At 41.0% G+C, this 14,394-nt stretch overlaps 1 protein-coding gene across 5 annotated transcripts in view; it reads right to left on the bottom strand.

The window, feature by feature from the left end:
* The window catches only part of LOC112220888 (disks large homolog 3), a 148,031-nt gene extending 133,687 nt beyond the window's left edge, over positions 1-14,344 (bottom strand). For 3 of the 5 annotated variants that reach the window (XM_042303072.1, XM_042303074.1, XM_024382839.2), the window contains exons 1-2: positions 13,861-14,342; positions 12,958-13,089 (exon numbers count right to left, since the gene is read on the bottom strand). In XM_042303072.1, coding sequence (XP_042159006.1) covers positions 12,958-13,089; positions 13,861-14,092 — 364 coding nt within the window. In that variant the 5' untranslated portion in view covers positions 14,093-14,342. Of the gene's footprint in view, positions 1-12,957; positions 13,090-13,860 lie in introns of all 5 variants that reach the window. The other 2 variants (XM_042303075.1, XM_042303073.1) reach the window with 2 other exon arrangements.
* Positions 14,345-14,394: the final 50 nt, after the last annotated feature.

Raw genomic sequence — 14,394 nt, 5'->3', positions numbered from 1 at the left:
ATTTGTAGTATCGCAAACAAAAATAATGATATTGAAAGCAAACCATCAACCCAAAAGTATCGATAACAAAACATTGCACGGAAATAATTTTGAAATGTGAGAACAAATGATAACATGATTAAATACAAGTCTGCCTCTTTGGTTATGTTAACCTGGCCTTTGCATTCAATGCAACTTTTGGCACATTCATTCCAGCAACATAGCACCCTGTATCCCACTGCTGGTTTGCCTCTGAAGCTAAGCAAGGTCAGTCCTCGCTGGTCCCTGGATAGGAAACAAGACGTAGCTGGAAGTGATAAAAACAACAAAAAAAGTGAAAAATAAAAAACGTGTATAACAAAAAAAAAGTGGGGATTTTTTTCCTTCATGATTGAAAAGTGAAAAATTAACATGTGAAAATTCTGAAAAGCCACATTTTGAAAACCACATTCTGAAAACCACATGTCCACTTATCTAAACATTTTTTAAAAAATTGTGGAATCATGTGATATTTTTCATGTGATTTGTTCACACGTGTGTTGTGTTCACACATGACTTTTTCATGTATTTTTTTGTAAAGGTTGTATAAACCATGCAAACACATAACTTGTCCTGATTACTTGTCCAAAGTAATTGAGAGAAAATTACTGCATAAGTATTATCATACTTGTGTAAATTGTTAAATTTATGTGAAATTACTGTGTGTGTGTGTGTATGTGTATTATAGGGAGTAAGGAATACACTGACGTTAGACCCCCCTCTATTTGCAGCAGACCTATTCAAGTGTACTGGAGTCCTCTTTCCACTCATAGCCTGTTCTGGATGAATAAGCCCAAAAAGAATTTGCCCCAGAGTGTTTTCCATGGGATGACAATAAGCGACAGACAGACACTCCGCTCACTACAATCTACATTCAGCAAAAATTGGGTCCGAATTAAAGCCCCCCTCCCCATAATCTCCTGCTCCACCATTTGTGGGAGTGTTGTGTGTGGGTATGCCCAACTTCCTGCATGTTTGCATGTTGGGGAACAAAGATATGAGTCCTCAGTCAAGGCTAACTTTGTTCATGATTGTGCAACCATGCAGACATCCAATCAAGTGCTCAGCTCTCCAACTTCCTACAGTGCATTCCAGGCAAGGGGACTCCCATTCATTCACACATTAAACTGTTCAATGCTGCTCACAACTGAACTCATGAACACTTTTTGCACCAGTCATGCCTGTTGTCATTCACGATCACCATACCTTCTTTAACATTGTGCCAATGCTGTTAATTTACAAATGTTCCCACTGTGGCAGAGCATACCAGTAGCAATACAATTGCAACAACACAAATACAGCCAGTGCAAAAATACCCCCACCACTACAACAATGACACTACAACAAGTAGCCTAAGCAAAGCCCTTCTACCTATTTTCAAAAAGGTACAGTAGCGACAGTAGCAACACAAAAATCCCAAACTTCCCCAGGGCACACGAATCCCGGCCCATGAATGCAAACAACAGAGAGCATCTGGGAGGCTAATGCGATGAGTTACCCCGTATTCTCATTTGCTGTGGAAACGTTCAGCACCTCCCATGTGCCTAGGCTGATGATTAAAACCACATGTTGAGTAGAGAATCCGGCCTCGTTTGACCCTGCTCTGCCCCTGCACCTGAGACACTCTCTCACACAGACTCTCTCGGCTATATCCTCAGGCTGAACTCAGATCAGTCACGCAGGCCAAGAGAAACAGGGGGTGAGGATGACACGGCACGGCAGCCATGAGCTGTTTGTTTTTACATCTACATAACTCTACTTTACCATACCTCCAGCCCCAGCCTTTTGCTGCACATTCCTGCCCTGGGATCCAGACTCTTCCGTATGGAATGCTTGGAACCCTGATCCCCTTCACTGCAGCCCAACCTACCCTTTAGTATATCAGACCTAAACTGTTGGGATAGTCATACACCCCCCTATGTATTTATTTGGACAGGGAAGCTAAAACTTATAATTTGGCGATATACTCCAGCATTTTGGATTTGAGATCAAATGTTTTACATGACAATAAGTCGGGCGCTGATGATGTGGATGTCAATTAAAGCAGCCCCCTGCACCTCTCTGATTCAGAGAGATTAGGTTAAATATGGTAGGCACATTTCAGCTGAATGCAGTCAGTTGTACAACTGACTAGGTATCCCCCTTTCTCTTTCCCTTTACAAAATGTCCCCTTTTAAATGAGTGTAAATTCATACATATCGGTTTAACCATTTTGAAATGAATGCACTTTATTTATCTAGTGCCCCCCATTTGAAGGTGTCATAAATATTTGTAAAAGTTAGTTTGTGGAATTTCTGTCCTTAAAGCATTTGAGACAATCAGTTGTGTTGTGACAAGGCAGGGATGGTATACAGAAGATAGCCCTATTTGGTAAAAGACCATGTCCATATTATGGCAAGAACAGCACAAATAAGCAAAGAGTGATGACAGTCCATCATTACTTGAAGACATAAAGGTTAGTCAATATCAAATCAAATATTATTTGTCACATGCACCAAATAAAACAGGTGTAAACCTTACAGTGAAATGCTTACTTACAAGCCCTTAACCAACAATGCTTTAAGACGTTAAGAAGAAAAAAGTGTTGAGTAAAAAAATTGAAAATAAAAGTAACAAATAATTAAAACAGCAGCAGTAAAATAACAAGCAAGGCTATACACAGGGGGTACCGGTACAGAGTCAATGTGCGGGGGCACCGGTTAGTCGAGGTAATTGAGGTAATATGTACACGTAAGTAGAGTTAAAGTGACTATGCATAAATTATAAACAGAGAGTAGCAGCAGTGTAACAGAGGAGTCTGGGTAGCCATTTGATTAGCTGTTCAGGAGTCTTATGGCTTGGGGGTAGAAGCTGCTAAGAAGCCTTTTGGACTTAGACTGGGCGCTCCGGTACCGCTTGCTGTGCGATAGCAGATAGAACAGCCAATGACTAGGGTGGCTGGAGTCTTTGACAATTTTTAGGGCCTTCCTCTGACACTGCCTGGTATAGAAGTCCCGGATGGTAGGAAGCTTGGCCCCAGTGATGTACTGGGCTGTACGCACCACCCTCTGTAGTGCCTTGCGGTTGGAGGCCGAGCAGTTGCCATACCAGGCAGTGATGCAACCAGTCAGGCTGGCTCTCGGTGGTGCAGCTGTAGAACCTTTTGAGGATCGGAGGAACCATGCCAAATATTTTCAGTCTCCTGAGGGGGAATATGCTTTTTTGTGCCCTCTTCACGACTGTCTTAGTGTGTTTGGAACATGATAGTTTGTTGGTGATGTGGACACCAAGGAACTTGAAGCTCTCAACCTGCTCCACTACAGCCCCCTCGATGAGAATGGGGGCGTGCTCGGTCCTCCTTTTCCTGTAGTCCACAATCACTCCTTTGTCTTGATCACGTTGAAGGAGAGGTTGTTGTCCTGGCACCACACGGCCAGGTCTCTGACCTCCTCCCTATAGGGTGTCTCGTATTTGTTGTGATGAGGGCTACTACTGTTGTGTCATCGGCAAACTTGATGACGGTATTGGAGTTGTGGCAGACCATGCTGTCATGAGTGAACAGAGAGTACAGGAGGGGACTGAGCACCGTGTTGAGGATCAGCGTGGCGGATGTGTTGTTCCCTACCCTTACCACCTGGGGGCGGCCCGTCAGGAAGTCCAGGATCCAGTTACAGAGGGAGGTGTTTAGTCCCAGGGGCCTTAGCTTAGTGGTGAGCTTTGAGGGCACTATGGTGTTGAATGCTGAGCTGTATTCAATGAATAGCATTCTCACATAGGTGTTCCTTTTGTCCAGGTGGGAAAGAGCTGTGTTGAGTGCAATAGAGATTGCATAATTTGTGGTCTTTTGGGGCAGTATGCAAATTGGTGTAGGTCTAGGGTTTCTGGGATAATGGAACATTATCTGAACATTTCAAGAACTCGTGCAGACGCAAAAACCATCAAGCACTATGATGAAAATGGCTCTCATGGGGACCGCCACAGGAAAGGAAGACCCAGAGTTACCTCTGCTGCAGAGGACAAGTTCATTAGAGTTAACTGCACCTCAGATTGCAGCCCACATAAGTGCTTCATAGAGTTCAAGTAACAGACACATTTCAACATCAACTGTTCAGAGGAGACTGTGTGAATCAGGCCTTCATGGTTGAATTGCTGCAAAGAAACTACTACTAAAGGACACCAATAAGAAGAAGAGACTTGCTTGGACCAAGAAACATGAGCAATGGACAATAGACCGGTGGAAATCTGTCCTTTGGTCTGATGAGTCCAAATTTAAAAATGTTTGGTCCCAATGGCTGTGTGTTTGTGAGACGCTGAGTAGGTAAACTGATGATCTCCGCATGTGTGGTTCCCACCGTGAAGCATGGAGGAGGAAGTGTGATCGTTTGGGGGTGATTTGCTGATGACACTGTCAGTGATTTATTTAGAATTCAAGGCACACTTAACCAGCATGGCTACCATAGCATTCTGCAGAGATACGCCATCCCATCTGGTCTGCCCTCAGGCCAGACAAAATTTCGCTTTTAAACAGATTTTCCCCCCAGAAAAGTGAGGCGAGCGAGCGAGAAAAAAAAAGAAGAAAAAAAAGTCATGAATTGGATAAGGAATAACAGTACTACCACAGTGTGCTAAGCACTTATGCAGGCTCTAGGCCTAACGTGAGCTTCAAGAGTTATATTATTCCATTCTAAAACCTACACTATTCTTCTTTAAAAGAATGCTGATGTTACAATGTTGTTATAACCATGAGAAATTCAACACATTGGGAGGTATAACTTGTGACAGGTTCTTTATTCCTGTTAAAAAGTGCAATCCAATCTCGTAATTCAATGTGATGTATATATAGGGTAATAAAGTTGACTATTTAAAACAAATTCTAATTCAAGAATGATTGACAATAAATAATTGTAATAAAATTAAAATGTTGTATAATAATGAGTTCATTACCTGAGGATCTATCTAAATGACACCGAAGGAGATGGCTGGCTTTTTACGAGCTCTTAACCAATTCTGCTATTGTATGTGTTTTTTCACGTTATTTGAAACTTATTTTGTACATAATTTTGCACGCCCAATTTTTCAGTTTTTGATTTGTTAAAAAAGTTTGAAATATCCAATAAATGTCGTTCCACTTCATGATTGTGTCCCACTTGTTGTTGATTCTTCACAAAAAAATACAGTTTTATATCTTTATGTTTGAAGCCTGAAATGTGGCAAAAGGTCGCAAAGTTCAAGGGGGCCGAATACTTTCGCAAGGCACTGTATACAGTGTGTGCAAATTACTTAAGATAAGGGAGGTAAGGCAATAAAATAGGCCATAGTGGCGAGGTAATTACAATATAGCAATTAAACACTGGAGTGATAGATGTGCAGAAGATGAATGTGCAAGTAAAGATACTGGGGTGCAAAGGAGCAAAATAAATTAGTAAATAAATATATTGTGGGGATGAGGTAGTTTGACGGGCTATGTACAGGTGCAATGATCTGTGAGCTGCTCTGACAGCTGGTGCTTGAAGTTAGTGAGGGAGATACAGTGGGGCAAAAAATTATTTAGTCAGCCACCAATTGTGCAAGTTCTCCCACTTAAAAAGATGAGAGGCCTGTAATTTTCAGCATAGGTACACTTCAACTATGACAGACAAAATGAGAAAATAAAATCCAGAAAATCACATTGTAGGATTTTTAATGAATTTATTTGCAAGTTATGGTGGAAAATAAGTAAGAGTCTCCAGCTTCAGCGATTTTTGCAGTTCGTTCCAGTCATTGGCAGCAGAGAACTGGAAGGAAAAGTAGCCTCGCTACTGTTATTTTACAGCTGCTCTTTAATTATTTGTTATTTTTATTTCTTACTTCTCTATTTTTTACCTAGCACTTATTTTTCTTAAAACTGCATTGTTTTAAGGGCTTGTAAGTAAGCATTTCACTGTAAGGTCTACACCTGTAGTATTCGGAGCATGTGACAAATAAAATTAGATTTGAATGCATCTCTATAGCCTACTGGCGTTAACAAAATATTCATACAAATATGATTAGGCCTTGTAGAAAGAGGGTCAATCAAGTTCCGTCTGCCAAATTAATGTAGCATTGGAAAAAATGCATAAATCCAACCATAGAGTATAGCTTATCATCATCCAAATAATAAATGTGTTTATAACATGCACAAGTAGAAGCATCAATCTATATAGAGAAAGCTTGACTAAATTCGAGCCCAGTCACTTTTCTCACCGCATCCTCCTTAGATTGTCTCGTCTGGTTGCCACGAAAAGCACAACCTTTGGAGACAGTCGATCACATCCTTGTGGAGCTGCTGACTTGCACGAAGTTTGTGCATGCTACTGGCGATGTACTTTGCTGAACATGCTAGCTGTTCTCGGCGGTGCACCATCACTTCAAACGCATTCCGTCTTGATGTTATCAGTTGTTCTACTACTACTGGTAAAATCACCATACAGCTGACACACTTAAATTTCATGAATGATTTTGACTTCAATTTGGTATCCAAAATACTATCAGCTTGCACTGCGTCTTTGCTGATGAATGCCCTGATCTCTGGCCAGTCAATTGGTTCAATGACATTGTTGTTTTGTCTATTAACCGATTCTATTAGATCTGAAAATGATGCGTTAACCATGAATTTATCAACTGTTTGTTTATAATGAGGGACGTCCCACATTGAACCTAGATACAGTGAGGAGAACAAGTATTTGATAACCTGCAAAATCGGCAGTGTTTCCTACTTACAAAGCATGTAGAGGTCTGTAATTTTTATCATAGGTACACTTCAACTGTGAGAGACGGAATCTAAAATAAAAATCCAGAAAAATCACATTGTATGATTTTTAAGTAATTAATTTGTATTTTATTGCATGACATAAGTATTTGATACATCAGAAAAGCAGAACTTAATATTTGGTACAGAAACCTTTGTTTGCAATTACAGAGATCATAGGTTTCCTGTAGTTCTTGACCAGGTTTGCACACACTGCAGCAGGGATTTTGGCCCACTCCTCCATACAGACCTTCTCCAGATCCTTCAGGTTTCTGGGCTGTCACTGGGCAACATGGAATTTCAGCTCCCTCCAAAGATTTTCTATTGGGTTCAGGTCTGGAGACTGGCTAGGCCACTCCAGGACCTTGAGATGCTTCTTACGGAGCCACTCCTTAGTTGCCCTGGCTGTGTGTTTCAGGTCGTTGTCATGCTGGAAGACCCAGCCACGACCCATCTTCAATGCTCTTACTGAAGGAAGGAGGTTGTTGGCCAAGATCTCGCGATACATGGCCCCATCCATCCTCCCCTCAATACGGTGCAGTCGTCCTGTCCCCTTTGCAGAAAAGCATCCCCAAAGAATGATATTTCCACCTCCATGCTTCACGGTTGGGATGGTGTTCTTGGGGTTGTACTCATCCTTCTTCTTCCTCCAAACATGGCGAGTGGAGTTTAGACCAAAAAGCTCTATTTTTTTCAAGCGCTGGCTTGAGCAGGCGGACCTTGCGTGCGCTGCAGGATTTTAATCCATGACGGCGTAGTGTGTTACTAATGGTTTTCTTTGAGATTGTGGTCCCAGCTCTCTTCAGGTCCTGCCGTGTAGTTCTGGGCTGATCCCTCACCTTCCTCATGATCATTGATGCCCCACGAGGTGAGATCTTGCATGGAGCCCCAGACCGAGGGTGATTGACAGTCATCTTGAACTTCTTTCATTTTCTAATAATTGCGCCAACAGTTGTTGCCTTCTCACCAAGCTGCAATTTTATCCCCGATGTCCTTACACAGCTCGCTGGTCTTGGCCATTGTGGAGAGGTTGTAGTCTGTTTGATTGAGTGTGTGGACAGGTGTCTTTTATACAGGTAACGAGTTCAAACAGGTGCAGTTAATACAGGTAATGAGTGGCGAACAGGAGGGCTTCTTAAAGAAAAACTAACAGGTCTGTGAGAGCCGGAATTCTTACTGGTTGGTAGGTGATCAAATACTTATGTCATACAATAAAATGCTAATTAATTACTTAAATCATACAATGTGATTTTCTGGATTTTTGTTTTAGATTCCGTCTCTCACAGTTGAAGTGTACCTATGATAAAAATGACAGACCTCGACATGCTTTTAAGTAGGAAAACCTGCAAAATCGGCAATGTATTAAATACTTGTTCTCCCCACTGTCCATAAATAGTAGGAATTTGCTTTGGCTTCAGCCATGACAGCATGAGAGAGAAATGAAACATCTGCACGTCGCCTGAGGTTGCGAGCGTGTGTGTTTCACTGTCCAACCGGAGGATCGAACATGATCTGAGCGTGTGATCTGAAGCTGTTTGGTTTCTTGTACATCAACTTGAGAAATCCTCAAGGGAGAACAGACAGTGCATTATAAACAACGCGCCGCATATACCGCCCAAAAAATAACACATCTGATTTTTTGGGAGGGATGTGGAGAAAAGTAAGGCCGTTAAACAGTAATTCAACTTTGTCCGTCCTTAGTGGGACCATCATTTGTTTTTCAATAGGACAATGACCCAACACACCTCCAGGCTGTGTAAGGGCTATTTGACCAAGGAGAGTGATGGCGTGCTGATTCAGATGACCTGGCCTCCACAATCACCCAACCTTGACCCAATTGAGATGGTTGGGGATGAGTTGGACCGCATAGTGAAGGAAAAGCAGCCAACTATTGCTCAGTATAAGTGGGAACTACTTCAAGACTGTGTATTCCTCATGAAGCAGGTTGGGAGAATGCCAAGAGTGTGCAAAGCGGTCATCATGGCAAAGGGTGGCTACATTGGAGAATGTAAAATATACTTTGATTTGTTTAATACTTTTTTGGTTACGACATGATTCCATGTGTTTTTTCATCATTTTGAGGTCTTGACTATTATTCGATCTCAAATCCAAAATGCTGGAGTATTGAAGCCAAATTAACTTCTTAAGGTATAGGGGGCAGCATTTTCACTTTTGGATAAATAGCGTACCCAATTTCAACTTCCTGCTACTCATGCCAAGAATATAAGATATGCATATTATTAGTAGATTTGGATAGAAAACACTCTGAAGTTTCAAAAACTGTTTGAATCATGTATGTGAGTATAACAGAACTTATGTAGAAGGCAAAACCCCAAGGACTAACCGTTCAGAATTTATTTTTTTGAGGTCTCTGTCTGTTCAAGGGTTCTCATTGGGAAACGATATTTCTTTGGCACTTGTTTTCAGTTCTTACCGCTTCTACTGGATGTCACCAGTCTTTTCTAATTGAGGTTATTCCTTTGTGCAATGAAGAAGTACAGCCATCTTGGAAAAAGGTAACACTGTTGAGAGTGCGCAAGACTTGAAAAGTAGCCTTAGTTTCCTCTCGTCCTCTATTGAAAACAGATAGACCCGTCTTCAATTTGATCGATTATTAACGTTTAAAAATACCTAAAGTTGTATTACAAAAGAAGTTTGAAATGTTTTGGCAAAGTTTACAGGCAACTTGAGATATTTTGTAGTGACGTTGTGCAATTTGGAAGTTGTTTTTTTCTGGATCAAAACGCGCCAAATAAAATGGACATTTTGGATATATGTGGACGGAATTAATCAAACAAAAGGACCAATTGTGATGTTTATGGGACATATTGGAGTGCCAACAAAAGAAGCTCGTCAAAGGTAAGGCATGTTTTATATTTTATTTCTGCGTTTTGTGTAGCGCCTGCAGGGTTGAAATATGCTACTCTGTTTGTTTACTGTTGTGCTATCATCAGAAAATAGCTTCTTATGCTTTCGCCGAAAAGCCTTTTTAAAATCTGACATGTTGGCTGGATTGACAACGAGTGTAACTTTAATTTAGTATCTTACATGTGTGATTTAATGAAAGTTGGATTTTTATATAATTTTATTTGAATTTGCCGCATTTTCCCTGGCTTTTGGCCAAGTGCACGCAAGTGTCCCCTATACCACAAGAAATTTCACTGTCCAAATACATACGGAGGGGAGTATGTGGTTTACAAAGCCATCTTTTGAATACTGGATATATTGACCAACTCAACCTTAAGACAGATAGAGCAACATACAGTGCCTTGCGAAAGTATTCGGCCCCCTTGAACTTTGCGACCTTTTGCCACATTTCAGGCTTCAAACATAAAGATACAGTTTTATATTTTTTTGTGAAGAATCAACAACAAGTGGGACACAATCATGAAGTGGAACGACATTTATTGGATATTTCAAACTTTTTTAACAAATCAAAAACTGAAAAATTGGGCGTGCAAAATTATTCAGCCCCCTTAAGTTAATACATTGTAGCGCCACCTTTTGCTGCGATTACAGCTGTAAGACGCTTGGGGTATGTCTCTATCAGTTTTGCACATCGAGAGACTGAAATTTTTTCCCATTCCTCCTTGCAAAACAGCTCGAGCTCAGTGAGGTTGGATGGAGAGCATTTGTGAACAGCAGTTTTCAGTTCTTTCCACAGATTCTCGATTGGATTCAGGTCTGGACTTTGACTTGGCCATTCTAACACCTGGATATGTTTATTTGTGAACCATTCCATTGTAGATTTTGCTTTATGTTTTGGATCATTGTCTTGTTGGAAGACAAATCTCTGTCCCAGTCTCAGGTCTTTTGCAGACTCCATCAGGTTTTCTTCCAGAATGGTCCTGTATTTGGCTCCATCCATCTTCCCATCAATTTTAACCATCTTCCCTGTCCCTGCTGAAGAAAAGCAGGCCCAAACCATGATGCTGCCACCACCATGTTTGACAGTGGGGATGGTGTGTTCAGGGTGATAAGCTGTGTTGCTTTTACGCCAAACATAACGTTTTGCATTGTTGCCAAAAAGTTCCATTTTGGTTTCATCTGACCAGAGCACCTTCTTCCACATGTTTGGTGTGTCTCCCAGGTGGCTTATGGCAAACTTTAAACAACACTTTTTATGGATATCTTTAAGAAATGGCTTTCTTCTTGCCACTCTTCCATAAAGGCCAGATTTGTGCAATATACGACTGATTGTTGTCCTATGGACAGAGTCTCCCACCTCAGCTGTAGATCTCTGCAGTTCATCCAGAGTGATCATGGGCCTCTTGGCTGCATCTCTGATCAGTCTTCTCCTTGTATGAGCTGAAAGTTTAGAGGGACGGCCAGGTCTTGGTAGATTTGCAGTGGCCTGATACTCCTTCCATTTCAATATTATCGCTTGCACAGTGCTCCTTCGGATGTTTAAAGCTTGGGAAATGTTTTTGTATCCAAATCCGGCTTTAAACTTCTTCACAACAGTATCTCGGACCTGCCTGGTATGTTCCTTGTTCTTCATGATGCTCTCTGCGCTTTTAACGGACCTCTGAGACTATCACAGTGCAGGTGCATTTATACAGAGACTTGATTACACACAGGTGGATTGTATTTATCATCATTAGTCATTTAGGTCAACATTGGATCATTCAGAGATCCTCACTGAACTTCTGGAGAGAGTTTGCTGCACTGAAAGTAAAGGGGCTGAATAATTTTGCACGCCCAATTTTTCAGTTTTTGATTTGTTAAAAAGTTTTGAAATATCCAATAAATGTTGTTCCACTTCATGATTGTGTCCCACTTGTTGTTGATTCTTCACAAAAAAATACAGTTTTATATCTTTATGTTTGAAGCCTGAAATGTGGCAAAAGGTCGCAAAGTTCAAGGGGGCCGAATACTTTCGCAAGGCATTGTATCTTGTATTGTCTGTGTTGTGATTAACATACTTTTCTAGTTAAACCACAGCAATAGTTTTGCTAATAGCACATTATCATCAATGTATTTGTTCAACTAGTTTGGACAGGCAGGCATCCACATCTGGAGAGATCACTAATCAGGGTGGACAGCCTCCTCAGACTCCCCTTTTCTCTAGTCTTCAACCCTGCTCCATGGTTACCCATCCCCCATGGAGGCTCCAGAGCTCTGGGTAGAGCAGCAGTAGCGGCAAACCCACAGGCTAGCATCATTAAGGCATGGCCATGGTAATTAGAGGGGCCACTCAAGCATTGGTTAAATTGAACTCACTTGTCTCCTTTGCAGGGTAAAAAGAATGTGAAATGTAGCTTCACAGGAGCCCTTTTGGGGCCCTAACTGCTTATTAAGGTATCGTTGCAACACACTCAAGAGTTAGTTTAGGTCATTGTTCCAGTTAGGAAATGATAGATGTGGTGAGGTCAAGCACATTCATAGTATTGAAAAAGCTATTGTGGACTGGTAACATCCTCTTTTTACACCTCATACAGCAGTGTTTTGGCTGCTGTGAGTGAACCATATCTAATAATAACCCTTTCTGTGAGATGGTCCTGATCAAGTTAGGATGACATCCAACAGCGCAAATAAACAACTGAAAATGTATAACTCTTTTACAGCGCAAATAAACGACTGAAAATGTGTAACTCTATAACAAAGTAAAGAGGTTTGAACTGAGCTGTCTGATTGCCTGTGAGAGGGCTTTTGATCAGCCCCATAGATAGAGTACATTGTGTCATGGGCATGTTTAATAGGATTTAATAGGACACAGCAAACCTTTTGAGAGGCCACTGAAAGTCCTCTTTCATGGGACTAAATTGAGAAATGTTTAGGCTCAGTTTAATATACAAATTAATATAGCCTGACCCGGTTGTCTACATCCTGAAGCTTTGGCCAGAGGCAATAACAAGCCTATACCAAAAACAACTAGTGAGTCGCTAATTTTCTCATTAGAAAGATAATGAGCAGAGACATTAGTATAATAATAAAAATCTCTTGATGAGTTTTGTTACTAAATACACTAATTGATTTAGAATATAGTGATTTGAAAAATAATTTGCTTGTATTGTTGTGGGGCTGGACTGAGACTTCCCACTGGGCACACACTAGTTGAATCAACGTTGTTTCCACATCATTTCAATATAATGACTTGAACCAACATGGAATAGACGTCTGTGCCCTGTGGGTTCATTATTCATAAAATAATAATAGTGAAAGCCTCAATATGTGTATTTTCTGTGTCTTACCTAATAGTGCATGAAAGAGTTGGCTGCCGAAGATGGTGGAGACCTTCCCCACACTGGCCTTCAGGGCCTGTTCCTCTGGACTGTTCAGACTGTCCTGGTACTGTCTCAGCAGACCCACTGCCCTCTCTGTGTCTGACAACAGGGATGCTTCAAGTTAACACCCTCACCAAGACAGCCGTTGTGATGAAATGTTAAGAAACTGATCAGATGTGATGTGCACATGACCATTTTGGTCCTTGAAACAAGTGGCAATATTATTCTACCATAGCATAAGACAAGCCTAAATGCATGCTAGGAAAAGCCTCAAATTATGGTTTTATCGGGCACACTCATGTCATAGGCTATTGTACAATTGTCAGGCTCAAAGCACAAGGATAGAGTTGGTGCATAGCTTTGTTCATTGAAGAGTTTCTCTAACTGTTTGTGCTGCTATGGGCAGGGAAAGGGAGTAGTAGTCTTAAGTATAGAATGCATGCGCGTGCACAGCTGTTTACCGAAGCCAGGTGGGAGGTGTAGCGTAATTAACAGCCTTGTGAAGTGCCTCACTCGCTTTACTACAACTACCTACATTTTATTATGAGTAAACTAAACTACTTCCCTTACCATCGCAGTGTGAAAGTGCTCCATGCCAGTATATATGAATTCATGGAAACATACTTCCTGTTTTCATGCCTCTTCCAAAAATGTACAAGCTAACGTTCATTCATTCGATTCTGGCTTGATAGTTGGCAACAAAGTGAGAGAGACACGGATACGTTGCTGCAATTTTCTCCTTGTCAATACTTTTCGGCTATGACAGCGAATAAACCCAAATGTTCTAAAAACGGTATCGAATAAACGTTTGCGATAGTTTAAAACTTGTACACAAACAAAACATTTACGAAAACGTATGTAGGCACTTACCATATTTGTGGACCATGGTGTAAAGAAAAATATTCTGAGGACAACTATTCGAGGCAAGCCGAAAACTAACGAAACAAACCAGAAGAAAGATGTAACAGAGTTGATGTTTGTACCCCGTTATTCTCCCCACAATTAGGTTAATCCCGCATTTTTCAATTTTACTACCGAAACAGACACTCCCAAATTCGCACAACACTGAACTGTTACTGTAGCGGCAGCAGCTGTAATCCATTTGGCACGAGACGGGTCCGCAAATTCTGTTAAAAAGTGTAAGTGTTTCTGGGTCACCCTCGGTACCCTCGATTAATTATCTGATAACTGTAGATGGGGATCTATAAACAGAACATTCTTAATTAAAACATTTTTTTGTTTTTTGGGGGATACTTTTGCTAGACTTAAATCCTAATTATCACCATCATCATCGTCGAAAAATATCGCTACAATATTGTCGAAAAACACTTCCCTTTAGATCTTTTCATATAGCCAACTAAAAATATTCAATAGTTTGACACTTCGAATTTGACCGTCTCACAA

Source organism: Oncorhynchus tshawytscha, linkage group LG21, assembly GCF_018296145.1.
Source record: "Oncorhynchus tshawytscha isolate Ot180627B linkage group LG21, Otsh_v2.0, whole genome shotgun sequence".
Classification (NCBI taxonomy): domain Eukaryota; kingdom Metazoa; phylum Chordata; class Actinopteri; order Salmoniformes; family Salmonidae; genus Oncorhynchus; species Oncorhynchus tshawytscha.
This window is presented reverse-complemented; position numbering and strand designations above follow the sequence as displayed.